The 26772-nt window shown below is 33.2% G+C and overlaps 1 protein-coding gene across 1 annotated transcript; it reads left to right on the top strand.

Annotated features, from left to right (window-relative positions):
- Nucleotides 1-2811: 2811 nt before the first annotated feature.
- Nucleotides 2812-25975, top strand: LOC128555800 (galanin receptor type 1-like). The gene is made up of 6 exons (XM_053539372.1): nucleotides 2812-3763; nucleotides 18761-18884; nucleotides 21359-21579; nucleotides 23397-23526; nucleotides 23957-24082; nucleotides 24943-25975. The coding sequence occupies exons 1-6, from the start codon at nucleotides 3252-3254 to the stop codon at nucleotides 25168-25170; spliced, it is 1341 nt and encodes a 446-aa protein (XP_053395347.1). The 5' UTR covers nucleotides 2812-3251; the 3' UTR covers nucleotides 25171-25975.
- Nucleotides 25976-26772: the final 797 nt, after the last annotated feature.

Below are 26772 nucleotides of genomic sequence, written 5' to 3' on the forward strand. Positions count from 1 at the left end.
ATATCTAAAATGATAAGTAAGTTTAATAAATATAATAAAAACCTGTTCAAATACCAACATATATCAATTTACAGAGAGAGCAGAAAACGGTCTGCGTATCACATGAATAAGGATGTGATTAGACGATCGGTTAAAGTCTTCTAGGTACAGAAGTGTCTTCCAGACCACTGCTGTAATTATTCGTCGTCGAAAAAACGAAACAAAATTGTACCCTTACGAAACCTTTGTGAAAAATTAAAAGAGAAACATTGTTAAAATGTCGTGTTTAGTTTTGCTATTTGCAAAATGTTAGATAGATGATAGAATAACACAATGATATGAAAACCTCAAACTTCTTGTCTTATTACAATTCACCGACCATCTTTTTTTAAAGATATTTCTTGTTTGTAACAGATCTGTTCGCAGGGAGGAAGTTGTTCTTTCTCGCTGTCGAATAGGTCATACCCGTTTGACTCATTCTTATCTTTTAATAAAGAAGATCAACCCGAATGTGTACCATGTCAAACACCGCTAACTATTAAACATATTCTAATCGACTGTGTGGACTTTGCTACACAGCGCGGTACATATTATGACGTTCAATCTTTGAAAGAGTTATTTGAAAACGTTTCAGTCGGAAATATTTTATCGTTTTTAAAGCAGATAGGAATATATCAAAAAATCTAACATTTCATATTTTTGTTTACATCTTGCAATATTATTATGTTTGCAGCTGATATTTTAACACACACGTACATGTATATACATTTTTACATAACTGTTTTTAGATATGCTTTACATTTTTACATGGATGTTTTTAGATATGTTTTACATTACTCATAGTGTTCTTTACATTTTTACATGGATGTTTTTGGGTATGCTTTACATTTTTACATCAATGTTTATGCTTTACAGTTGGCGTTTGCAATATGTAAAACCCAACTCACTCACTCACTCACTTGTTTTTGTTATTAAACATTTGGATGATTTTGTATTACATATTTAAGTACAAATAAAACCAAACACTAAAATGCCTAATTTAAACCTTCTGTTAATTTTTAATTACGTTTAAGATAGGGCTAAGTGCTTCAGTCAGAATCGTATTGATCAATCCATAAATTTTTTTAATATGTATAAGAAACTTAAAACTGGTGTAAAATCTTATTTTACTTAAAATGTCTATGATGAATAGTTTTTAGATCCCATCGTGACTGAACTGTTTAATTTTTGTTCCCTGACCTGTTTCGTCTGGCCTTTAAGTAAGGATTTTTCTTTTGATGTTTCGTCTTCTGCAAAGGCATGGAGTACATGCGTTTTTGGTTCTAAAGGTTTGCTTTTAATATAAATTTACAAGAGCATGATTGTGTTTTACTTGCTTTTGTCATCCTGACGGGTATGACTTTTATTTACACTGTCCCGTAACTTTGGAGCATGGTAGGCGTAAAAGTGAGGTTAGGTAGAAAAAGTGGAAAGTCCACAGGTCGCTTAGCACGACAAAAAAGAATATACTGCAGCCTCGGTTTGGATGAGACTGCCCATTGGCGGTATTGGTAATGCATGCTTCCGTCCACGCCCCTCTAGCCCCGGGTTGAGCAGAACTCGACATTAAAGCATGCCACAAGAGAGTCATCAGATGTGTTCATACGGCGGTGCACATAAACCATTAACCAGTGGTTTTTTCACTAACCGTTCCGTGGCGGTGCCCCACTGTGTTCCTTTGTTGATTCGTTTTTCACAAGTGTTTGCTTTATGTGTGGTGTTTGTATTTTGTTGGTCGTGTGAAAGTCCGCGTGCTGCGAGTTGCGATTTTTGGAGGCTGCGTGTTTGGAAAATGACATTCCGTGTTGGATATTTATCCTTGCGTTTCTCTAATAAGGAATCCATGGTCGTCCTTTAAAGCTTACTTTCATCAACATCATTTTTGTAATGCATGCTGTTGAATAGCATTCGTGAAAACACACATACTTTGTTTGTTTATAGGTATTGTCATTAAAAAAAATCTGTAAAACGGCAGTTTGACTATTGTCATTGAAATTATGTTTACTTGTTTGCTCTTAATGTTTCTGTTTAGTTATAATAGTGTTCAGTTTTCCAAACCAGTGTCCTGTATTCTGTGCCATTACAGGCTTTTCCCCGCAAGCATCCAAAAACTACACGACATGGCTTATAGAGGGAGGAGTACAACGAATGTCTTGAGTTATGTTGTCTTCTATTGCATTGGTACGAAGCACATTCCCCTGGTCTATTAACTACACTGGATTTATACGTTTCTGCTCGAAGTAATCGGGTACTTGTCTAGTTGCTATGCTAAGCATTCTGAAGTCTCCTATGATTGTGGACATGTATGTTCACAATACAAAAAAATCATAATCATATAAAATAAAAGGTTTGAATTTTCTTCCTGTTAATTTTGAAAAGCGGAAACGAACATAATTCTTTCATGTCTTTCAGGATTATAACAACCGTTGTAATATCAAGTCTGTACTGTACTATAACAAAGTTGTATTGCATATATTATTTATGGAAAATCTGTAAACATGCAAATAGGATTTCACTTTACGTATGAATAACGTCTATATCATCATGATTATCTCATACCTATGTAAATCATAACTGGATTTCTTGAAATGGTTCCGTTTCGTTCAATACTAAATTCAAAGACGCACAGTATATATCAATTGTTATCCTAATTTTAAATATGCGTATAGCTTATTGAAAATTAAGATACCAGTGTCTGTGAAAACTGCTGTAGGCTAGTTTGAGATTTATAAAATGAATTACTCTAAATACAATAACAGACAGCCTCTTTGCTTAGCAAATTAACAGCGAAACTTCCATTGCTTTTTGTCACAAGAAAACCAATATAGAATAACGTTCATTATGCCTTTAACATAGCTGGAATCTAGTCAGGCTGTCGCGTAATTTATTACTTGTTTTTTGTACGAGCGTTAAGAAAGTATGATAAAAATTTCGGAATAATTATTTAATTCAGTAAAATGAGTGAACACTATTTATCTTAAAAGACGATGCACATTTGCTAAAACATGAAATCGAAGCAAATGGAATAAATGTGAAATAAGTTTTGTGTGCAACATACAAAAGGTGCGAGATACTGTAGTGAATTTAGACGTTCGCATGTAAAAGGATACTACGTATACAAAAACATATTGGTTTGATATCTGGATTATAATTACAGAAAATGATTTAATGCTGTCCTTCAGGCTTGCTGTTGTAAACTAAAAACTTTTCTTGAATAATTAAGTCGTTCTTACATGAATTTTAGTTTAGAGTATGTGATAATGGCGAATGAATATTCAAACCATTCCATTTCGTATGTCGAAAGAAAGTTTCCGTTTGACTCAGTGGACGGTAATTACATGTACGACTATATAGATGAAGTTTATGACCGAACGAGTGAGGATGAGAATAGGTTTTACTATTACGGCGACTTATCACAACTTCGTAAACCATGGCTCACGGAAACTGACTATATCCCGACGGTTATTATATATGGACTAGCCTTTCTGTTAGGAATTGTCGGTAATAGTTTAGTTATATTCGCCATCGTTAGTGATATAAAACAACGAACGAACACCACGATGTTTCTCTTGAGTTTAGCAACATCTGACATCATATTTCTGCTGGTTTGTGTTCCATACGAAATCAGCAGACATTTCATAGACCACTGGAAGCTTGGTGCCTTCTTATGCAAGTTTTCGGGATTCATTGAAATGCTGACGGCCGTTCTTACAGTTCTGAACTTAACCATTGTCAGCATTGAAAGGTAAGGATAGCTTGCCTTATATTGAAAATATTTGATAGAACACTAACAAAGAAAACTATAGCAATTATTTTATGAAGCTAGTAATACAGCTCCAATTTATTTTAAGAAAATAAATACAACAAAAGTCCAAGATAAAAAGCCGCACCCACATAAAACTTATATGCCGCGGTTAGATGGCGCGGACGGTAGCATGCATTGTCACTACCGTCCATGAACAGAGTCAATTTCTATTTTATAACCCTGTTCTCACGATATATAATTTTTACACTATTTTTCATTAACACTATTCTTTTCAAGATAATAGAACAACTCCATAAATGTACTGTACAAATGATTTATTATCATGCAAATGTTACCTTTAAGTACTAATATAGCATTTATTACCTTGATTATTATCATAATTATTAATCATAATCCTTTCTTGCATTTTAAAATCGTTTTGTAATATTAGGAAAATATTAAACAATTACATGTAAGCATCGGAAAATAATTCCACAATGCTTATCAAACATTGTTATAATATATCTTGAGTGTTATAATATGTCTTGGGTTCCAAGAATTATTTTTCAGTCAACTTAGTCAACGTGAATGAATTATATATGATTAAATATATCTATGACCAAAGTATGCTAGAACGGCAAAATCAAAATGTAATCCATGATCAGTTTAACCAAAAACTTAAACCGTATTTTTCTATGCTCTTAAGTATGGAGCAGTGTGAATACTACTATGCAAAAAAATCTGTTCGTCAATTAATGTTCTAATCTAATGTTATATAAGCAGGCTCAAAAAAATGATTATAAAGCACCTTGCCTCTACAAAAATTACTGACTTTTCGAAAACGATGGCCCTGCTTTCAATCTTTTTGCCATACCGTTATATTAAATGTATGTGTTACACTGACTGGCTTTAAAACGCAAAACATTTCAGCAAAATTATAGCGAATATTTGAGCCAATCATTTAAAATAACAAAATAAACATAAGCTCGTTAAGTGTAATTTATGTTGTTTAATTATGAAAATAGAAACAGTGGAAGCTCAACACGACAAAAATGAAAATGTCGCAGGCTCGGTTTGATTGAGTTTGTTCATGAACGGTAGTTGAAATGCACGAAGCCATTCATGTGTGAATACGGAGAATATGATTAAGAGGTAATATTACAGGTTTTGGTCTAAGATCAATGCGAGGTGATATATGATGAAAATCCATTCCCTATCAACGTTCGGTCCGACAGATACATTTTAAAGATGAAGATATGGGTAATGTCGGCTTTTGTCCATTTCAAGGCACAAAGGGGTGATTTTATGTCACAAACAGAAATTCATAGTACTGTGTTCAAATTGGTTGATATGAATATGTTATAAAACAACATATTATTTTGGTAAAATATTTCAGTGTATTCTAAAGATTATATTATTACCTTCATTTTCGAAACTAGTAACTAAACAGCCACCACAAAGTATCTTTTACTAGTATTTACACATGTTTATACGCAGTGTACGAGTATAGTTTTGATCTTAAAGATTTTCAATAGAGATTGACGTATGTACTTAATCATTTTCATTAAAAAATTTTCAGTGATTTGATCAGCCTGTCGGCGAAATTCCTTCTTTTTACCGAATTTTGTGACTTTCAATTTTGAAATGTGTTTTCATGAAGCAATCAGTTTTGTGTAAATGCATTTTTTCATATGTTTTTATCAAGTATGAGCTACGTATAATGTAACGTTCTGATAGAATGAAAACCCCGGCGGCCTAAACTTATTTAGAGCTACGTATATGTCGGTTTTGTGTATGTTCCTCATCAATATCAATTCAAGGGTGGACTACTATCCTGTGTATGACTCTGGTTCTGTTTGCTGCACTTAATGATTCCGGTTATGGTACTGCTATTTTGTATGTTTCATTAAATTAACACGTGATTTCATTCACTATGATTTGGTACGCTAGATAACACATCGACTTACGACGGCTCTTGAGAATTCAATTAATATCTCATGTTTATTTGTTTCTTCATACAAGATTGCAATAGTCTCTGAAAACAAACCACTTGTCTCTCTGGGCTTCTCTCCTGACGTCAGAGATGAGAAGTATCTTATGATATTCAGGAACTGCTATTAAAGAAGATTTTATGATATGAACGAAATGTTTATTTGACAGAACTTCACCGACTTATGCAAGTGTAGAAACTTCAAGACAAGACACTTTTTCTGAACAATTATTGACACTTTTCTCCTTGGAGAAAACTATAAAAAACAGTAACTTTTTCTTGTTAATTTTGCTTTAATTTAGATTGGCTGGTACAACAGTAATTTCTATTTCACGGTATATGACCTGTTTGCGTCAATTCACCGTAAAATCTAGCTCACTCACTCACCCTGACTTGTACAAGTACCGTTCATGAATATAACTTATAAGAATAATAGTTATACGACGGAAAGAATCTCTATTACCTCATTTGCCTTGAATGATCGAAATTTAACGTTGATATATTTGGTGACTTAATATAGAAAAAAAAAGAGTACAATAAATTTTTATAAAAAAAATATATTCTTTTTGATGGTATTAAACATCAGATTAAAATCTGGTCAGAATTATTGTCGAAACAGGAGATAAAAACACTGCGTTTGTTAAATAAACTTTCAGCTCTTCTGTTTGCATATTAACATTCGTAGCTACTTCACTCATGAAGGTGTGTAATGGTATTTTCTGTTAATATTCAGTCTAATATTGTTTATAGGATTATGTGTCATTCTGATATGATAGACAACAGTTTTAAAACAATATTGAATATTTGGCAACTCTCTGCTAATGTAACACTGTTACTAAATTTAAGTAGCCCGCCCGCTTAGCTCCATAGGGAGAGCGCAGATCTACGGATCTCGGGGTCGTGAGTTCGAGCCCTGGGCGAGGCGTATGTTCTCCGTGACGGTTTGATAAAAGACATTGCGTCTGAAATCATTCGTCCTCCACCTCTGATTCATGTGGGGAAGTTGGCAGTTATTTGCGGAGAACAGGTTTGTACTGGTACAGAATCCAGGAACACTGGTTAGGTTAACTGCCTGCCGTTACATAACTGAAATACTGTTGAAAAACGGCGTTAAACCCAAAACAAACAAACAAAACTACATTTAAGCAAAAATAAAGCAGGTTTGTGTGACGTCTCATTTAAAACATAAAACAAAAGGTATCAAATCATTCTTGCAATATATAAATCGAACGCAATAGTCTTATCAATTTCATTGTAAAAAAATCTTTTAGAAGTTTAGAATGCAACCAAGCAAATTAATAGCAGGCTCTGTTTGATTGACTTTGTTCGTGGAAGGTAATGGAGAAAGTAGTAGAACACCCTCACGCCCCCTAGCGCCGGCTTAAGTGTAATTCTGTTACATACATATTGAATAGATTATGATCACAAAGGGCTAGAAAATATAATAACACTAAGTCCAAGTATGGGGAGACTTTTAACGGCCGTCACACGGCACTTAAAGATTGAAACCATCATTGAATACATTTTTCAACACAAAAGCCTTTGTAACTTGTATTCGTACCAAAGTTTGAATATTCCAATTTTCTCGGAAAAGTTGTTTTTATTTTATTTTAACGCAAAACAATTTTAGGTTACATAATGAATAGGTGGTTCTATCCAGGTGCCCGCTCGTGATGAAATAATGCAGGGAGGGGCACCTGGGGGTCTTCCTCCACCATTAAAGCTGGAAAGTCGCCATATGAATTATCATGTGTCGATGCGACGTTAAATAAAAAAAAAAGGTTTATACTAAATTATTTCAACTCGATTGTGATAAAACTTTCAAGCTCATTTCAATCACTCTCAAGTCCGCTTCCTGCGGAAAAACAGTAATGGTGTCAAATGAGGAGGTGTGTTTTTGACCCTAATGGGGCTTGAACCCACGACTCCCGGTTGTAGCGGCCGACACGTAGTCGTTAGACTAGACCACCGTTTAACTTATTGTTGGATATTCTTGAACAGGGATGCAAAAATACTAGTAAACCATTCACATTTATATTTGCCATATTTCTAACTACTGGGAGCCACAGAGTGGAATTTTCCAGTGCTAGTAAACGCATACATGTTTCACTAATCTGACTTACATTTTATAGGATATTTGTCCTCGAAACTGACTATTATACTGGAGGATGAATATAATAAATTTTATGCAGAAAACAAATTTGATGAAATTCATCCAAATTACAGATGACTACATAGCGCGTTTAAACATAATTCAAAATGACAAGAATCTGCTTTTGTGGCACACTTATATAAATCTGTCAACCTAAAACAGATGCTACTTTTCTGTATTTGTTTAATGCCCGAAAACAAGACAACCTGACGGATTTCAATAATCGAAATAGAAATAAATGGCGCATTAAAATTTTGTTTCAGGACATTCCTATTGACACCGTGAAACTCGAAAGTAAAATGACATTAAATGTAAGGATATAAAAGACAACATTTTGTAATAAAAATTCGTCTCTTGCATGCTATAGTAAATAACATGGATATCTCATTTAGCAGTTGTTAGATTGAACATTTTCTTGAGACATTGTTCCTGGTATAGATTTAATCACATTTGTTTCAAAGCCTTTTTAAGATGTAAGAGAACTAATGTTATATAGTGATGCATCATATTTTATCAGTATAAAACATATCTAACTTGTTTTTTTTTTCAATACTATACATATGACTAACGATTCATGTTGTCGTTAAAACTAGTAATTAAACACATGTTGGTTTCAAAGTTCAGGAATCCTAGTTTAGAGTGTTAGAAGAATATTTGAATATGCAGTAATATAATAAAGAAGAAGTATAAGTTTTAATTCAAAATAAAAAAAAACCTAGTCAATTTATTTAAATGGTTAGGAAAGTTAAGAAGTGACAAATGAATGGGAGAAAAACAAAACCCAAGAACAAAATCCTCCGAAGAGTAAAGAATTTCTGAGAATCAAAAGAATAAAGTCTGAAGAGTAAATCCCTCGGAAACACGAAACCTGAAAAGAACAGGCAGTTTAGGTAAAAATGATACACTGACCGTCCATTTACGCATTACGTGTGAATTATAATCAGTTTAGCCTCATTTTAACGTGAAAACCACTGAGTTTATATCGATTCACTCACCTAGATATAATTTAGTTCAGTAACGATGCAACTGCAGAAGGAAGGATCTTGCTCGGAGCATCGTCTTGAAAACAGTACTATTCGAAATGCATTTTAGCTCACCTGTCACGTAGTGACAGCGTGAGCTTTTGTGATTACCCTTCGTTCGTCCGTCCACAATTTCCTTGTGAACACGATAGAGACCACATTTTGTATTTGATTTTAATCAAACTTGCACTTAACTTGTATGGGCAAAATATCTCGGTTCCTTTCGAAAACTGGCCAGATCCCGTCTTGGGTTGCAGAGTTATGGCCCCTTAAAGGGCCAAAATTTGCTATTTTTTTGCTTGTGAACACGATAGAAACAACATTTTGCAATCAACTTTAATCAAACTTGAATACAACATGTATTGGCATAATATCTCGGCTCCGTTCGAAAACTGGCCAGATCCCATCATGGATTCCATAGTTATGGCCCCTTAAATGTCCAAAATTTGCTATTTTGGCTTTTGCAGCCATATAGAGACTTCATTTATGGTTTGATTTGATACAAACTTGCAAAATATCTTCAATAACAGTAACTCTTCGATTCCATGATCTGTGAGGTCCAATCATAGGTTCTGGAGTTATTTTATATATGATTACCTCCTCTGATTTTAATCAAAATGGATTTATATCAGTAATTACTTGCAGGACTCACTTGAAATTTCATTATTGTCATAAGTTGGACTCAGACAATCAGGGTAGATAACTATGGACTGATTTTATGTCAAAGTACCTCCCTTTATTTCAAATTAAAATGTGTATATCTCCGTAACTAATGAAGATACTGATCTGAAAGTTAATTTATGCCATCAGATGGACTTGGACAATCAGTGAAGATACATATTGACTGAATTTATGACAAATTACCTCCCTTTATTTTTAATGTAAATGAATATACCTAGCAGCTTCTAATGAGATTGGTTGGAAACGTTATTTATGTCTTCCATGGTAAGAAATTTCTACATTTACTTACTTTTCTAATATATTGTTGTAAAAGCTTGTACTCTGTATCTTCTACATGCAAATACCAATGCATGATTACCTCCCCTGATTTTAATAAAAATGGATTTATTTGAAATTTCATTATTGTCATTAGTTGGACTGAGACAATCAGGGTAGATAACTATGGGCTGATTTTATCTCAAATTACCTGCCTTTGTTTCAAATTAAAATGGGTGTATCTCAGTAACAAATGAAGATACTGATCTGGAATGTCATTTATGCCATCAGATGGACTCGGACAATCAGGGCAGATAACTTCTGACTGACTTTATGACAAATTACCTCCCTTTATTTTATGTAAATGAATATACCTCAGCAGCATCTAATGAGATTGGTTTTAAATGTTATTTAAGTCTTCCAAGGTAAGGAAGTCATGCTAGTACACAAATGCTGCATTTGAGTTTAGGACCCTCAAATTTGGCATGGAGATTGGCCCTGACTAATACGTGACCCATAGGTCAAAAGGGACTGTTGCAAGAAAATATTTATCCTGATGATATTTAAAGTGTACGCCTATGTGATCTATGTTAAAACTTGATCTTATCATTAAAGGTCCAATACTAAGGAAAGTGAACATTTTAATTTCTTTTAAAAAGCACAGAAACTATTTCATTTTATTGGAAAATGAAAGTTGGTATGTAGAAATTCGAAATAAATCGCAGTATATGTACAATTATTTTTCTATGAAGTATGAAGAAAGTTAAAAAGACCTGGGGGGTCATTCTGTCGATTCATTGAAATTTCAACATAATACACATACATTTCTTTGAGTTCCAAAGACCTTCTGTAAATTTTGACCTGCCAATCTTCATTATTTAGTGTCTTGCAGAAGTCTATGCTCTGGCTATGAAAAAAATTGCCAACTCACTTTCCCTTAGTAATGGACCTTTAAGAGCAATGGTACTCAGGTGAGCGATATAGGGCCATCATGACCCTCTTGTTTAAATAAATGCTTTATTTGTCCTCAAGTCAACAACCTTTAAAACAAATAAGACAGGTTAGTGTCCTTTTTATTTAAAATGACTTTAAGAACATGAACCTTTAAAAGACACTAACCTGTCCTTTTTTTTTACAAGGTAGTTCACTTAGAGAAAAAGAGAGCATATGTTTTTCACGCATTTATTTAAAAAAAGAGAGTTTTTGAATAGCAGGATACTTCCATATAACTTATTCCTCTGTTGATTCGCTACTGAATTCAATTGTATCTAGGTTGGTGAATTGATACAAACACTCTTGCTTTGTTAAAAATGAAGCTCAACTGACCATTCTTTCTAGCGCCTGATTTCTAACTCCATTCACTACGCTACTTTTATTTTGGGTAATGCGCTTGGAACTAAACAAGCTGATTATGTTTTGATTATTTCAGTAGCCGTGTTTCATTACAGCTCGATAGCAATAAGGAAAAGCATCAGCAGAGGGTCAGCCATTGTTCATATTAAATTTATATCAGCCTGTATTAGAATTATTTAGATTCTGTTTTTATTGTAGATCAGCCTAATTAAATAAAACCTTACATACTAAGTATTGTTACGAGTTCATTTACTGTTCCTTAAAGTTAATGTCTACACATACACATACGACGATGGACGGTCAATGCATCCTTTTTACCTGAATTTCCTATTCTTTTCGGCTTTCTTTTGCTCCTGGGAGAATGTTTGCTCTTCGGAGGTTTTTATCTCCCATCCATTTGATACTTATAATTATGACAAACTTAACATTAACATTGGTGGATTTTATTTTGTTTATAATATATAAGCAATAAACACTAGTAACTCTACCAATTTCATTTTTGAGAAATTCATGATTTTTCTTCTATAGCTTGTCCCGGATATGTTCGGTGAACATAAATCAGTTTACTGATGTTTGGTACGGTCACGGCCTTGCAAATGAGAAGAAAAGAAAAAGATACTATTAGTGTAAAGACGAAATATTAGTTAATTTTCATTCATTTATTACTGATGTTTGGTACGGTCACTGCCTTGCAAATGAGAAGAAAAGAAAAAGATAATATTAGTGTAAAGTCGAAATATTAGTTAATTTTCATTCATTTATTACCTCCCGTTAACAGACTTAAACGAATGCTGCTTATTAAAGCTTGGTTGAGTTGTATGCTTCAAAGTTTAAATTTTGTCTCGCGTTTTGCTTCTTCAATTTTCCCACTGAATCTCTGACTTCGCGTCAGTTGATCAAAAGAGTTAATGATGCCGAAATTTGTTTGTTTGTTTTGGGTTTACCGCCGTTTTTCAACAGTATTTCAGTAATGTAACGGCGGGCAGTTAGCCTAACCAGTGTTCTTGGATTCTGTACCAGTACAAACCTGTTCTCCGCAAGTAACTGCCAACTTCCCTACATGAAGAGGTTGAGGAATGATATCGAAATAGAAAGCCTTATAAATTCGAATTATGAATTTATTGGGAACTGCAAAAAAAAGTTTCTGTGCTTATTTATGAGTAGATTTATTTATCTTTTAAGTTTTATCCGAAATGTCAATTTCACTTGTTACATCTTACTTTATCTAAACTGCTTCGCCGTTAAACTAAATTAGAATCTCGCAGGTTCTAACAGATGATTATCAGAATAAGATAAAAAAAAAACTAATTAGAATCTATGGATTTTCGAAGCATTTTGCCGCAAAGTACTGATTACTCTATCAGTCTAAAAATGTTATTGTGTTACTTGAATCGTTATTATACCGTCAACTGTAAACTGAGCTTAAATGTGCACAAAGTGTTACATCTAATTATAATAATCGGGCCTCGTAGCAATATGCTTTTTTTAAAAGGTTAGGGTAGATTTCTAGGGAGCACAGAGCCAGTCCTGCCTAGAAACTGTTGTTGAAAATGTAGCACATTTGTTGCTCCAAACATCCAACAACAAGCATATTTTAATTATATTTTCTAACATTTGGGATGGAGTAGTGCAATGGATAAGGTGTTGGGGAAAGTGGCGAAGGGCAAGGAACTTATTATCTATGCGTTTTATAACTAGTAAATGAGAATATTAGCAGTCAGGATGTTTGATTTATATGCAATATGTAATGTAATATGTCATAATAAAAGATAAACATAACACATACTGTGTCAATATTGCTTGTTTTGTTCTTACTAGGAACAAATGTTTTAATATGTTAATGCGGTAAAAAAAGTTTTTCTTTAACAAGGTATCAATTGATTATTTATCATCTTTTTTGGATCAAAACCTTTTATAGGAATTGTGACTAAGATTTTTCTGTATATTGCGCTTGAACACTTTCTCTTAGGAAACAGAATAAAACAACTTTGAAATATTTCTTATTTTCTGTAAGGGGTGTGTGTGTGTGTGTGTGTGTGTGTGTGTGCTGCGCATAAGAGAAATAAGAGAAAATGACTAGAATTTCCATTTTACGACGATATTATTCGCAAATCTCTAACGTTGGTATTCGCATAGCGGCGCTAAAATTATTATTTATTTTAGAAATTAAAATTCAAAACAATCATTGTAATTTCCTGCACATTGCAAACATGGATTTCTCATTGTGTAAATTGTTTGTTTATACAATCTTCAGACATGTTTCCGTGATGTACTGGCTGGCGGACACTTCCTTGAAAGTTGTCCTTGAAATGTTACTATAAGGCAACATATTGCAAGCCATATGCCTAATTGTGTTTATATTGATATTACTTCAACAAGTATGCAAATGTTTTATTACCAGGATTTTGGTTATGTGATGGCGATGGATATTTGATAAAATGTATATTCTTTTTCTGGTCTATGTAGAGATACTTTCTTTCAATAAAATGCATACAGATTTTTTGAACCAAGAACAGTGTGTTGCAAAGCGTTAAAGTAAAAAATTAATTATTTCAAAATTTTTTATAACATTATGTTCTTACAGTATTAAATTCGATAATCGCCCATCTAGACTTATTATTGTTTATACTGTAACAATTCTATTGGACTAAATACATAGCTATGCTATAACTTTTTTGATACCTCAACCTAGAACAGGAGTTAATAGTTTTACGAATGCTTGTGGTTGTCAGTTCTGCTAAATAACTGGAGAACTGAAAAAGGTTGCTACTTTTTTCTACGATAACTTCAGTGTGTAGATATTCTGTATTCATACGATGATTTCATAAAAGAATATAAGCTGAAAGAGGAAATTACCCAAAGTACAACTCTCGTTAACATGCATGAACACGCACATCAAGACCCATTTCAAATGCCTGAAACTGTTTTTGCCACTGACCGTTCCAAGGCGATGCCCCACTGTGTTCCTTTGTTTGTTCGTATTGTCCTCTTGTGTAGGCTTTGTGTGTGTGCGCGTATATGTGTGTGTGTTCCTTTGTTTGTTCGTTTTGTCCTCGTGTGTTGGCTTTGTATGTGTGTTTGTGGTGTGCACGTCTGCGTGCTGTAGGTTTGTTTTGGGGAGGCTGCGATTTTGGTACGTGGCATTCCCTGTTTGATATTTGTCTTTGTTTTTTTACATTTGCTCGAAGGATAATGTCAGTGCTGAATAAAAATCAAATGAAAAATTGAAGATAAGTTTAATGCAAGAAATATATTTTCAGTCAAACACACAAACTGCAAAATCAGCTAAAATGAGACCCCAATTTATAGTGGTTGTGTATGACCTATATTTCTATGGCAAGTCCTGCCATCCTATTTTCTTATTATAAAAATGCTACCTAAATGTCAAGGATAGATCTGTCATGTGATTAGAAAATAGCTCTACAGAGCAAAACAAAAAACACCACACACACACTTTTAATCCGCCATTATTCAACTACCATTTGTTCGCGCCATTTTTCTATTTAGTGTCTGTTTACCTAGAATAAATTGTTTTCTTTAAGATAGTGCCAGTTTCATTTTAAATGTACCAGCAAATTGCATGAACAAATACAAGATTTTAGCTTAGTACCAACAGTTTTTAAGGTTTTATGACATTTTCAGTCTACGCGTCAAAATTTTTCGACAAAAGTTTTAATTACTTATCGTAACTGGAGCTTAGTTTTATCCTGTTTTGTCATTTTTTTACTCTCATCTGTATACAAATTACACAGTTAAACTGTTAAATATGTTCAGTCTTACCTCTGACTGCTAGAAATTAGCAATATTTAGAATATGCAGTTTTTGAGAAACAAAATACACACAAACAGTGAAATGTGATATATTTTGGTTTTATTCATTTTTACAGTAAAATTACAATATATTGGTCATTTTCATTCAAATTCTAATCAAAATAGTTCATTTCAACCCTTATCTGATCATATTTGAATTTTTAACAATGTTCTCATATACGTATGAACACACTAAATAGCTGATCTTTGTTCTATATAAAACTGACACATTTTCAATGGATGTAGCACATATCGGGACCAATTTTAAATGTCTGTGACTTACATTTTCTTGAACCAAAAGAAAGGTGTGAGTCACATTCATCAAAGAAAATATCTTCAGTCGAGCATAAAACTGGACAAATCAGCTAAAATGAGACCCCGATTTGTAGTGGTTGTGTATGACCGGTGTTTCCATGGTAAGTTCTGTCATCCTATTATTTCATTACGAAAATGCTACCTAAATGTCAAGCGTAAATTTGACATGGCATTTCAGCAAAAATAAGCGTAAAAGTTCCACGAAAGAAAAAAAAAACAAAAAAAACTTAACCTATATGAATCCGCCGTTATGCGACTACCATTTTGTTCGCGCCATTTTTCTACTTATGTCTGTTTGCCACAGCGTTTCGTGATGGGTTGATATTTTTCAAGCAATTCTCAGTGTATAAATTACAACTTACAGCTGCCTTTAAGATTCTAACCAATTAAAATAGTATTAAACAATTTATGAGACCTGAAATATTCTAGTTTGAGACATTAGACTCTTTATACAGTATGACTCGTAATTTAATACTGCAAGCGCATTAATATTAAATTTTTATCAACGCACCCGCTCCCTCCTGTCTACGTGATAATTCTCCAAAGATATTTCCATGTGTATATCTCAAGGTCTGCATGTTTTTTTACCTTGTAGATCTGACAACCAGAAAAGACGATTATATTCTCTATTGGTGATGCAAATCATGCGCAAACATCTTGTCAATTCTTCTAACATCGCCCACGTCTAGTTTGCCAGACTAATAACTGGTACATGGGGATACATTTATCATGGAACTTATAATACAGCTATCATTTATCTCATTTCTGTGATGAGTTTTCGTCAAATTTAGATAGATTTTGATCTGTTGTTGCAGTAGATCTTGAATTTAGATCAACCTCTTAAAGTATATGATTTCTAATTCTAGAACCAATAAGACGGAAAAAGCAGTAAATCAGAGTTTATTGCTTTGTATGATCGTAATTAAGCATATGAGCCGTGCCATGAGAAAACCAACATAGTGGCTTTGCGACCAGCATGGATCCAGACCAGCCTGCGCATCCGCTGTTCGATTTCAAAGCCTATTGCAATTAGAGAAACCGTTAGCGAACAGCATGGATCCTGACCAGACTGCGCGGATGCGCAGGCTGGTCTGGATCCATGCTGGTCGCAAAGCCACTATGTTGGTTTTCTCATGGCACGGCTCATATCACATCTGGTAATTTGCTGAATGGCATATAAACTTCCATTACAAGGTTTGAGAACAGTTGTTTAAGAAAAATGGTGAACTAAAAATGGACAGACGACGGACGGACTGCGGGTAATCACAATAGCTCACCTCGAAATTAGTTTAAAAGACACCGGTTGGTACTAACTACTAACTATCAAAGTATCGAATAGTCTTTCATGCCATTTAATGCATTTTTGCTAAAAGAAAATCTAAGGTAAGAATAGAATGTCTGTTTAACAACATTTAAATTTAAAGTTTGTTTTTATAACCCTTTCTTTGTATTTACGGGGTCGGCGTTCCCTGAAGTAGACATAATTAACTGACTTCCTTGTCAAGGAGAATATGTAACAACCTATAAATTAGTAACGGTCAATTTATATTCAAAATGAATAAATAATATAATTTTTGACAGTTGTGCATGTGTGTCTATTTATATTACTCGTTTAAGTGCCCGGAAGAGTGTGACTGTAAAGTAGTTTGAACTTACATTTCATTTTAACCGGCCAAATAGTAAAAATGCTTGTATAAACTTCTTAGCCCTTACCCTGGTAAATTTCTATAATGAACTTGTCCATCTTTCAATTTGGACAATACTATTAACTGTTAAAAGTGGTGCTTACCGAAAGGATACTGAGTAGCGAACTTGATCTACACTGGTCGCAAAGGCAGAATCAATCGTGCCCAGCATGATAAGGGTTAAAAGGGATGTTTATAAGCATGGAATGTTAAGATGAAAAGCTAAATGTGAACAATACAACCATTTATTAGATAGCAATCAGGATGACAAAAATAATACTCTCCAAAGTAATCTGGAGGACTTAAGCACAAGACCAAATGGTATTAAGCTCATGAAGCTAACAGTTTTTTTTTCAATTCTTTGGATTACATAGCCGCCATTTCACGATAATGAAAAGAAAAGCGCTGATCACTACCAAGAGATTAACAGAAATTACTTGACTGACTTGAATGTTTGCAAAATACTAGAATAGGAGACTTTAAATGCTTAGGCAAGATCTTTAGTTTACCCCAAAGAGACACCATCCAATATTGACGCATTTGATCTGAAAAAATTTGATAGGTCAGTGTCTACAGTTTAATCGGAAAAAGGATTTATTATATCGGTCAATAACATCATAAAATGAATTTTCAATATGACGTTTTTACATGTAGTTGAGCGTAATGAACAATATTTAGAGTGCGCAATTTTTGTTTAGCTTTACTCTGATGACACAAAAATGTCATTACTAAACTAAAGGTTTTCGTGCAAACTTTCGAAAAAAAGGAAGAACGTTTTATGAACTCAACTGATTCAAAAGTGTGTCTTGAAAACATACATTTAATGAATATTAGGAAAATAGTTCTAGTGCTATTTAGCTAGTTTTCTGGCATTGGTCTCTGTTTATGAAATCCCATTATTAACGTAAAAGCTTTCTTTGTTTGGATGAAAGTTCTCATGAAAACAAATTATTCAGTGATTGCATTTTTTATGCCACTATACATGAAATATACCTGAATAAAAGTTGCTTTTAATCATGTTTATTCACCCTTTCTTAATGTGTTTCACCTCAGAGTATATTTTGAAAGTTTCTGTTTGATTGAATATAGAGGCTGTTTATCAGGATTAATTGTAAATGTATGACCTTCACCTTGGCAATACACCTATTAGATTATTTTCTTAAAATAGTCAATTGCAATATAAATTTTCTTTACGTGTGAACGTGTATATGATTTTAATAAGATAATTATTATAAATTCATCACGTACAACGAGATACGTTAGCAATATGCAAAGAAAGCAAAATTCGCAACGAATAAAAAAGTTTCAGCACATAGTAGTTAGTTAGTTAGTTAGTTAGTTATAAAAGGATAAGTAAATCTTAAATGTTTGTAAGGGTTATGTAAGTTTATCCCAGTGTTTTGGTTATAACTTGTTTGTTTAAATAGCATTGAATACTTCGTTATAATGTCATTGGTGAATAGTGTCATGGCAAATTCGCTCGTTTTAGGGAGGTATTTTCCTGTAGTTCGTCTACGAGTAAACTTGCATTTTATCGTTAATCACAAGACAATGAAAATATAATAGAAAATAACATGTAAAACAACATATAATGGAAAAAGAGGTCACAGGATTAAAATTAAACAGCCAAGTATACTTTTTTTGTAGAGTAACATTCCGATTGTATATATCGGAAATGTTGCAAGGCCTGTTAAATTGTGATATTTATCATAATTGAAGCAATCTTTCATTTCAGATATATTGCTATTGTTCATCCGATGAGATCTCGGTATATCTGCACTCTTGGAAATTTACGTCGCATCATTCCGCTTGTTTGGGCAACAGCCGCTGCTTTATCCTCGCCAGCATTCTTCATTATGGTAAGTACTTTCAGTTTCATTCCAAATGGACACGCATTTAATTTTTCTATACATTTCAATGTTTTAATCAATTATTTTAATCAAGATCAAAGATCAGAGGAAGACTCTCCCAGGAATCAAATGTGATTATCTTCTTTTTGTATTCTAATAAAGTAGAAATACTTTGAAATAGTTTTATTAATGATATACTTTGCCCATTTCTTGCTCAATTATTTTATCATTACTGATTAACTACAATGGCTAAAGGTTATGTATGGAAAATGGCGTATATAAACGGCTTATAATGGTTATAGAGGTCTCGTGAAATTATTCCGCATCGCATTGTTTCGATATGTGCAAACATGGCTCGGCTATATATTATTTCTTGAATAGAAGTATTTAATACCGAGATTTATAATAGAATTCATTCCGTCTTAAAAAAAGGATAAAATAATGTTAAAGGACACAGTTTCAAACAATGGTTTCAACAGTGGAACTGAGCTTTGACCGAAGTCAATGCAGTCAATTTAAAATATGGTTGATAGTAAATTTAACTTGATTTGGTATGTAGTCAGGTTGATCAGGTATGATTTATTCTATAGAGGAAAACGTCTACCTCGGAGCGATCAGTTATAAGTTCCGTGGGTGGCATTCTTTTAAAGTGGGTTTCTTACCATGAAGTTAATTTAACGATGCCTTGTCCCAGAATATACGATTGCCATTTAGATAAAATATATGAGCATTCCATGACAAAACCTGTATTAGTGACAAAATATCAAAATTGAGATATAAAATATTCTTAGAGAGCATTCTTTTACCTTTCAAATATGAAAATAAAAACAAGTTATCTTCACCATTTCAAGACTAACAATGCTTTTAATTAAGACATCGAAGGCATCAAATTTTAGAGACGTGACGTTAAGAACGCCATGAAAACAGTATGACGTTGTCGTGCATAGGTTGTGTCTTTCATGTAATTTATGCAACAAATTATATGTATCACTAACTAAACATGCTTAACATCATACATTTGAATATTTTACAACAGTTTAAAATGACTTTACTGACAATTAACTTAACCTTGTATATTTGGTTTCATCACGGATCTTTTATCTACAAACCTCTGTATTCTCATGTCGCATCTTTGGAAGTTTGGTTGCCATGAAAACACAAATAACATTTATTTGTAAAATATGGTAGAACTGAATTTGCCGTAGATAACTGAATTGCAATATATTAGTTTTCGGAATGAATATAAGAAAAACAACATTTTTAATTATTCTAAACTATTTATTATGCAATTATTATGTCACTGATACAGGATTGTTCATGGATTGGCTCATACGTGTTGACATGCGGTTTAAAATTGTGATAAATTCATATAAGTTTATGGTAATGAAATGATTTCTTTTCTGAAGTATCATTATCCTTGTTTCATGACTTGGAATCCAAGTAAAAAGGATTGACATTCTATGGATATGTCTGAACCGTGAGAAGTATATTTTGTATGAAACGATTTTCCGTATTTTAAGAAAGTTTTTTAAAAAGTAAACTTGTCTTCACTGTATTTCGGTATAAAATTTAAAGCTCTGGAACAACTTTTGTTGCGTTATTTTGCGGATATAGTCGAGAGGTTATGAAATGTGCAGCACCGGTTTAACGGGAAAACTTTAAGTTACGTGTGTGCTGGACTAGCACATTTAGAGGATTTCAGTGCGTAAAATCAAATATTTATATCTATAACGATGTATACAAATGTATAAAATATTGGTATTGTCCGTTAAATATTGACCTGGTACTCATGAATATTCCGTATATTTTCAATAATTATTATTCGGTGTCCGAATCTAAATAGCAATATATCTATTACATATATATCTCTTCATGTCGTGGTTGTGGGTTCGAGTCCATCTGCTTTTGTTTTGTTTTATTGTTTTTTTCTTTTATCTTTTTTTTTCAAATTTTAACAGCAAGCTTAACAGGCAAGACAACTGCCATACTTATATGATCAAACGTATCATGATTTTTACAATTCATTTATTGAGGAGTAACCTTGTATTCAAGATAACCGTTGTAGAAAGAAAACAATTAAAACTCGTGAAATGTGTTACAAAGAAAATGAAAGAATATAAACAATAACAATAAAACTTACATTACATTGAATTGCGACTTCGAAACAGTGTTAACGTGCGTTGAAGTCAGACACCTTACCACTATACCACCGTGCCATCTGTTAACTAAATAGGTTATTTGGTAATATAGATATTTTCAAGATATGGATATTGCGTAAACTAACGAAACCGCCCAAAAATATTGGCGACGACAACTGAGTGTCAGTCAATACCTAAGGACAATACATGCGAGACATGATTATTTCTTACATTGATACTAAAATATTACTATTTCTATTTCCAGTTTGTTATATTTGTTGTCAGCTCTTTGTTCAACGATCTTATAAGTAATATGTTTTTTACGTTTTTCTTTTCTGTTTCCAGTCAACAGAAATGTCGGTGTTTTTCAACAACCAGTCGTCAGTAAATATGATATTTTGCTCAGACCATGGCGTTGCCGATGCGTTCAGATTGTCTTTCGCCGGTTACCAGTTTGTGATAATGTTCTTGGCTCCTACGGTGATAATGATGATTTGTTATTCTAGAGTGGTGCATGTTTTGTGGATTAGCACAAAGCAGTTAGCTAAACTAACGCCGTCAGATAGGTAGCTGAATTTTATAGTTGTTTTTTAAAGAAAGAAATCACATTCGATGTTTATAAATAGAAAAAAGAGAAAAAATATAACAAAATTTGCATTAACCCCTATAATGCTGGACACGACTAATTCTGCCTTTGCGATCAGTGTAGATCATGATCAGCCTGCACATCCGTGCAGTCGGATCAAGATCTGCACTGTTCGCCATTCAGTCAGTATATTTTAGTAAGCACCCCTTTTAACCGTTAATGGTACTATCCAAAATGAAAGCTAGATAAGTTCATTATAGAAATTTAACCGGGTAAGGTAAGCGTACTCCGGAACATGTACAGTGTAATCCTGAAATGTATAGTAAAGGCCGTGCTCTTGAAAACTTGCGAACAAAAATTCCCCATAGAACTTGTAGCGGGATACTCCCCGAATTAGTTATTCTTTTTAAAAAGCACTAACAACATGTCTGCCTGAATCTGCGTATTCCAACCACATAACATAGTAGATACGTCAAAGATTTACGGATTATTGGGTCATGAATTAGATCCCTGAGCAAGGCATATGTTCACCGTGACTGTTTGACAGAAAATGTTGTGTACTGGTACAGAATTCAGCTACCGTTAACTACCTGCCTTCTCATAGAAATCTTGTATTAAAAATGGCATTAATAACATTGAAGGAAAAAAATATGAAAATTCAAGCAACAACACCATCATCTATATTAAGGTCATTTTGCATGTATATATGCACTTTCGGACTTTTCCAACTAGACATTTTACAGAATCTTTATTAGACAAACATAGCATAATATACACAAATTCCATATAGAATATTGGAAAATAACTGAACTGCTGACACGTACTGAGTAAAATTTTTATGTAATTTGATAAATCTTACTATGGCAAAATCAGTAATCAAGACGCCTGCAGTCGAATCTGCAAACTATTGTTTAGAGCAATATACTTTATTTTAGTTAACCTTTAATAATTGAAATGAACGCATCATAATACTGATTGCACTTGTCATTAAAGCAACAATTTTGTAATATAAATTTAATGTTTTCTTGCTTACAGATAAACACAAAAAATTAGTTCTGTTGTTGTGTGTATGATCCGCAAACCACGCGATCACGCACAAATTAACTTACGTGCAATCCGTGGTTCTTTAATTTTCCAGCATCATGATACATTTGTAGCATTTATACCAGGCAAATTATTGGTTGTAACGCTGCTCTAGTACACAATTCTAAAATCAAGCTTGTACCTGTAATAGTTTCTGTGGAATCTCGTTAGTCTTACAATTTTAGGAATTCCCCTCGTACATGTATATAGATTTACTTTACGTTCCAGGGCAATAATAGAAAATTTCCTGTTATACTTTGTTTTCTTAAGTTTCTTGTGGCATTTATGCAACTTTTTTTTCAAAATTTATACCTTTCCAGTTTTTCAAGAATATTACATGTTTGCAAATTGATACCAAAATGAAATTGTTTAATGATTTTGATAGTCTTTATTTTCATCAGTTTTTCTCCTGTCTTGCTTTACTGTACGATGCAGTTTATACTGATTCTGATAGCTGTTGTTTTTGTATTCTTGATATAACTAAACACAAATACGTTACACTTTATTGGGTCACGACTATTGTCTTAATGGGAAATTTTGAAAATAATAGACTATCCGCAATAACTTAATGTCAATCCAATTAAATTTAATTTTTAACGATCACTATTTTAGATCCTTTATATCCCAATTTAGTATTTTGGAACATAAAATCTAACTTAACTGAGGCTAGTTCGCCCCCAATTACGTCCTTTCAAAAACGTTAATCTTTTTCAGGGTTTGTGACGCTTTATTTCTTACGAGAATAGAGACTTGTAGTCTAGGAATGAAGTCACCAGCAGCGCCAAGACTTTTGAAACGGGCTATTACAAGCCATAAATCGAAAGTATTAGCTAGTCGTAAACAGGTATGAGTGTTTTTAAATATTAGATGATTAAGGCTTGAATATAGCTGGCATAAGACGAGATGACGTGAATCTAGCGGTCTAGATTGTAGCTTGTTTTACAGTTATTCTATTTGAGATAAAATATATTAAATGCATGTCATTATTTTAATAAAAGCTGTGCAATCAATACAAGTTTTCATAAAAAAATACGCAATTACTAATATCGCACTACAATGAAGAAATTATAGAGCCGTTACGTCTTTTAAACTGTATTTTTGTCAAAGTACATTATTATGTCGTTGAAAATGTGCCAGTAGACACATTTTGTACTTGTAAGGGATATTGCACTGAATTTCTCTTTGTTTCATTTCATACATGCAAAGAGAGATAAGCTAATATACACAATTCTATCTCAACGAGAGATAAGCTAATATACACAATTTTATCTCAGGTCATCAAGCTTTTGCTCATGATAATTGTTGCGTTCCTGTTGAGTTGGGGACCAAAATTGACAATGAGAATATTACAGAAACTCCAGTTGCCATTTCTTTTCTCAGAATCGGCTTATGCCATCAAGGTAGGTAAAATATATTTAACTTGCAAGGTGTATTTGTAATAGACATGTTGAGATTTTGTCCTGAATTAATTACGTACGGATAATAATAAGCGTCTTTTAAAATCAAACTATTATTTAATTGAGTGCCATCGCCATTCGTGAATCTTCCCAGTTTTCAAGCGTTTCAGCCTATATTTGTTTATATTTTCATTGTTGTAACATTTGACACATCAAACTGAGTTATTTAAAAATAAAATACAAATCTTAAACGGTCGTGAACGCATCTTCAACGAGAATGAAATTTCAGCCTCTCTCTTTACTTAATTAATCATTTTTGTTAAGTTATAGATGTCTTGCAATTGTGCGCTCAAAACATAATTCATATAATTCTGCAAAATCTGAGTAGACAAAGATTCTTCAAGAAAGTGAGAAAGTTTACATACCCTTCCTCGTTTTTTATTTAAACTGACTTATTCACCACAAAGTACCTTATTAAAAATGCTGTTCATTACTGGCTAAGCACTAACTTTAACTGATTGCTTCATAACAACAGCTTTAGCTTGATTGAAGACAGTCAATAAGGTTAAACCAACTTAAGTCTGTGAGCTTCCTCTCTTGACCGTAAGCCTTTTTATTATCGAGCAAACGCAAGCAGTCAGTATATATATGCTGCGGTAAGCAGATTACTTTGTGAATGAAAGGTTATTAAGGTAAAAATACAAGTACGGCCAGTCGGTCATTTCTGTCTGTTATGCTAATTAAGTATATTAACACGTCTCGTTCTGAAAATCTTGTAACATGCTGTTATCATTGGATTCTGTTTACATCTAAAATATGTCTTTGCAATCATTAATGTTATATATAAACTATCCATCTTGCAGGTTTTTGTCGACTGGCTACCTTACATTCAGTCGTGTATCAACCCACTGTTCTACTGCTTCATGTCTCGGAATTTTCGCCGCAGCATCAGGGTTCTGTTTCAACGAAGACATCGACGAGAATACCGGGAGAGTATCGAACATAATGAATTTCATACATTGTCGTCGTCTTCAAGTGGCCGGCATCTTCACCCAACATATTTACATTTAGTGTTCCGTGATGAAGTCTGAATGTACCTTAACACTTAGACTGTAAGCTACATGTAATGAAACAGAATTGCACACACAATCACTAGTTGATGAATTAGAAAGACGCATTGTCAGTTTATGCGTCAGTTCTTTCATGTATGCAACCTCAAAGTGGTTAAAATAACAGATTTTGAAGACTGAATACTACTTAAGCTGGTGCTAGGGGTCATGGGGAGTGTTGCATTTTCCATTACTGCTATTGAACAGATTCAATCAAACACAGTCTGCAATTTTCACTGTTTGCCTTGTTCCCGGTGCTTCCGAGGGATCTACTTTTCAGATTGTATTTCTTTCAACGGAATATCTTCCTACTGAAGGTTCAAAAGACAGAACTGTAGTGAGAAAATATTGTGACACGCTACCTGATATGAATTTTACACAAGATATCAACGTCTATAACTCTCAGTAATTGTTCACATTAATATATACTTTCTACACAATGATGCATTAAAACAATAAAGACGTTTTCATAAATGAATACTGACAAAATCACAGAACCACCTTTGCTCTTTACATACTAATAAATGAAATGAATCTTTAGTCAAAGCCGAGCGTTTTTATGTGGGTATGCTCCTATGGTAATACTCCTAAAAATATTCGATGAATAGGCGGGTTGAGGCAGTCTATGAAAAAGCATATGCTAAGTGGTATACCAAAATAAAAACGAGGATCTTTTCTTTTCAGATCAATTTGGTGACATCGGCTTTTCAGAGCGTGAATATCAACAGTGTCGCCAAAGTGTCCGCAGAAAATATATTTAACCTAATATATTTATTGAAAGTGTAAATGTTGTGTTTTGTTTGAATTGCAAAGTTAAAATATTGATTCACAATACAATTGAATTGGCTTTTGACATTAGATAATTTACCGAAACATTATTAATACGGTTCGTAAAAAATAAGCTTGTAAAGCAGAATTAAATACTGAGTTAGGTATACGATGCGGACATTTGAAATATTTGTTTATGTCGTTTATTTTATTTTTAGGGATGGGGATACATTTAGATATACAATTACATATGATATGAGCTTAAACATGAGGCATAGTAATATGTTCAGAACCGTATGCCCTCAAGCACCAGCTTAAGCGGACCTCCATTATATAGTACAGGGACAATGGATTCCTTGATCCCAAATTTCAGGAAATATGACAACGGTACTAGATCATAATATTTCTGTATGATATAAAATTATATAACAATGCGTCTGATCTAGATACATTTCTTTGAAGTTGAGAGTGAAAAACGTGTATGCCATAGCCATATTTATCCATCGTGTTCCAACGAAACGACAGATGCTTAGCTCATTAAGAATTATTATAAAATAGATAAATATTTAACTAAATAAATAGAAATAATCTTATTTTTATTTTTCACTTGTCCAACAATGTTTCAAATTTAAGAAAATTGTGACAAGGCGGACAACTTCGTAACAAGAACTCAGCTCATTTTATTGTTATATTACCTTTTGCGTATTATGTACATGTCGTTCCTTGTAGTGCTTCACTTTATTAATGTTTTCATATATTGATGATTCATTGTTTACTGTAAGGCCTGTCCTAGTTTGGCGACATCATGTATGACAG

Source organism: Mercenaria mercenaria, chromosome 3, assembly GCF_021730395.1.
Source record: "Mercenaria mercenaria strain notata chromosome 3, MADL_Memer_1, whole genome shotgun sequence".
Lineage (NCBI taxonomy): Eukaryota > Metazoa > Mollusca > Bivalvia > Venerida > Veneridae > Mercenaria > Mercenaria mercenaria.

What these genes read in the sequence shown, in the direction of transcription:
- LOC128555800 (XM_053539372.1), top strand. Translation starts at nt 3,252, where the DNA reads ATGAATTTTAGTTTAGAGTATGTGATAATGGCGAATGAATATTCAAAC. An exon ending in CGCCAGCATTCTTCATTATG is followed by an intron (nt 18,885 to 21,358) that starts GTAAGTACTTTC and finishes TTCTGTTTCCAG; the next exon opens with TCAACAGAAATGTCGGTGTT. An exon ending in TATTAGCTAGTCGTAAACAG is followed by an intron (nt 23,527 to 23,956) that starts GTATGAGTGTTT and finishes ATTTTATCTCAG; the next exon opens with GTCATCAAGCTTTTGCTCAT.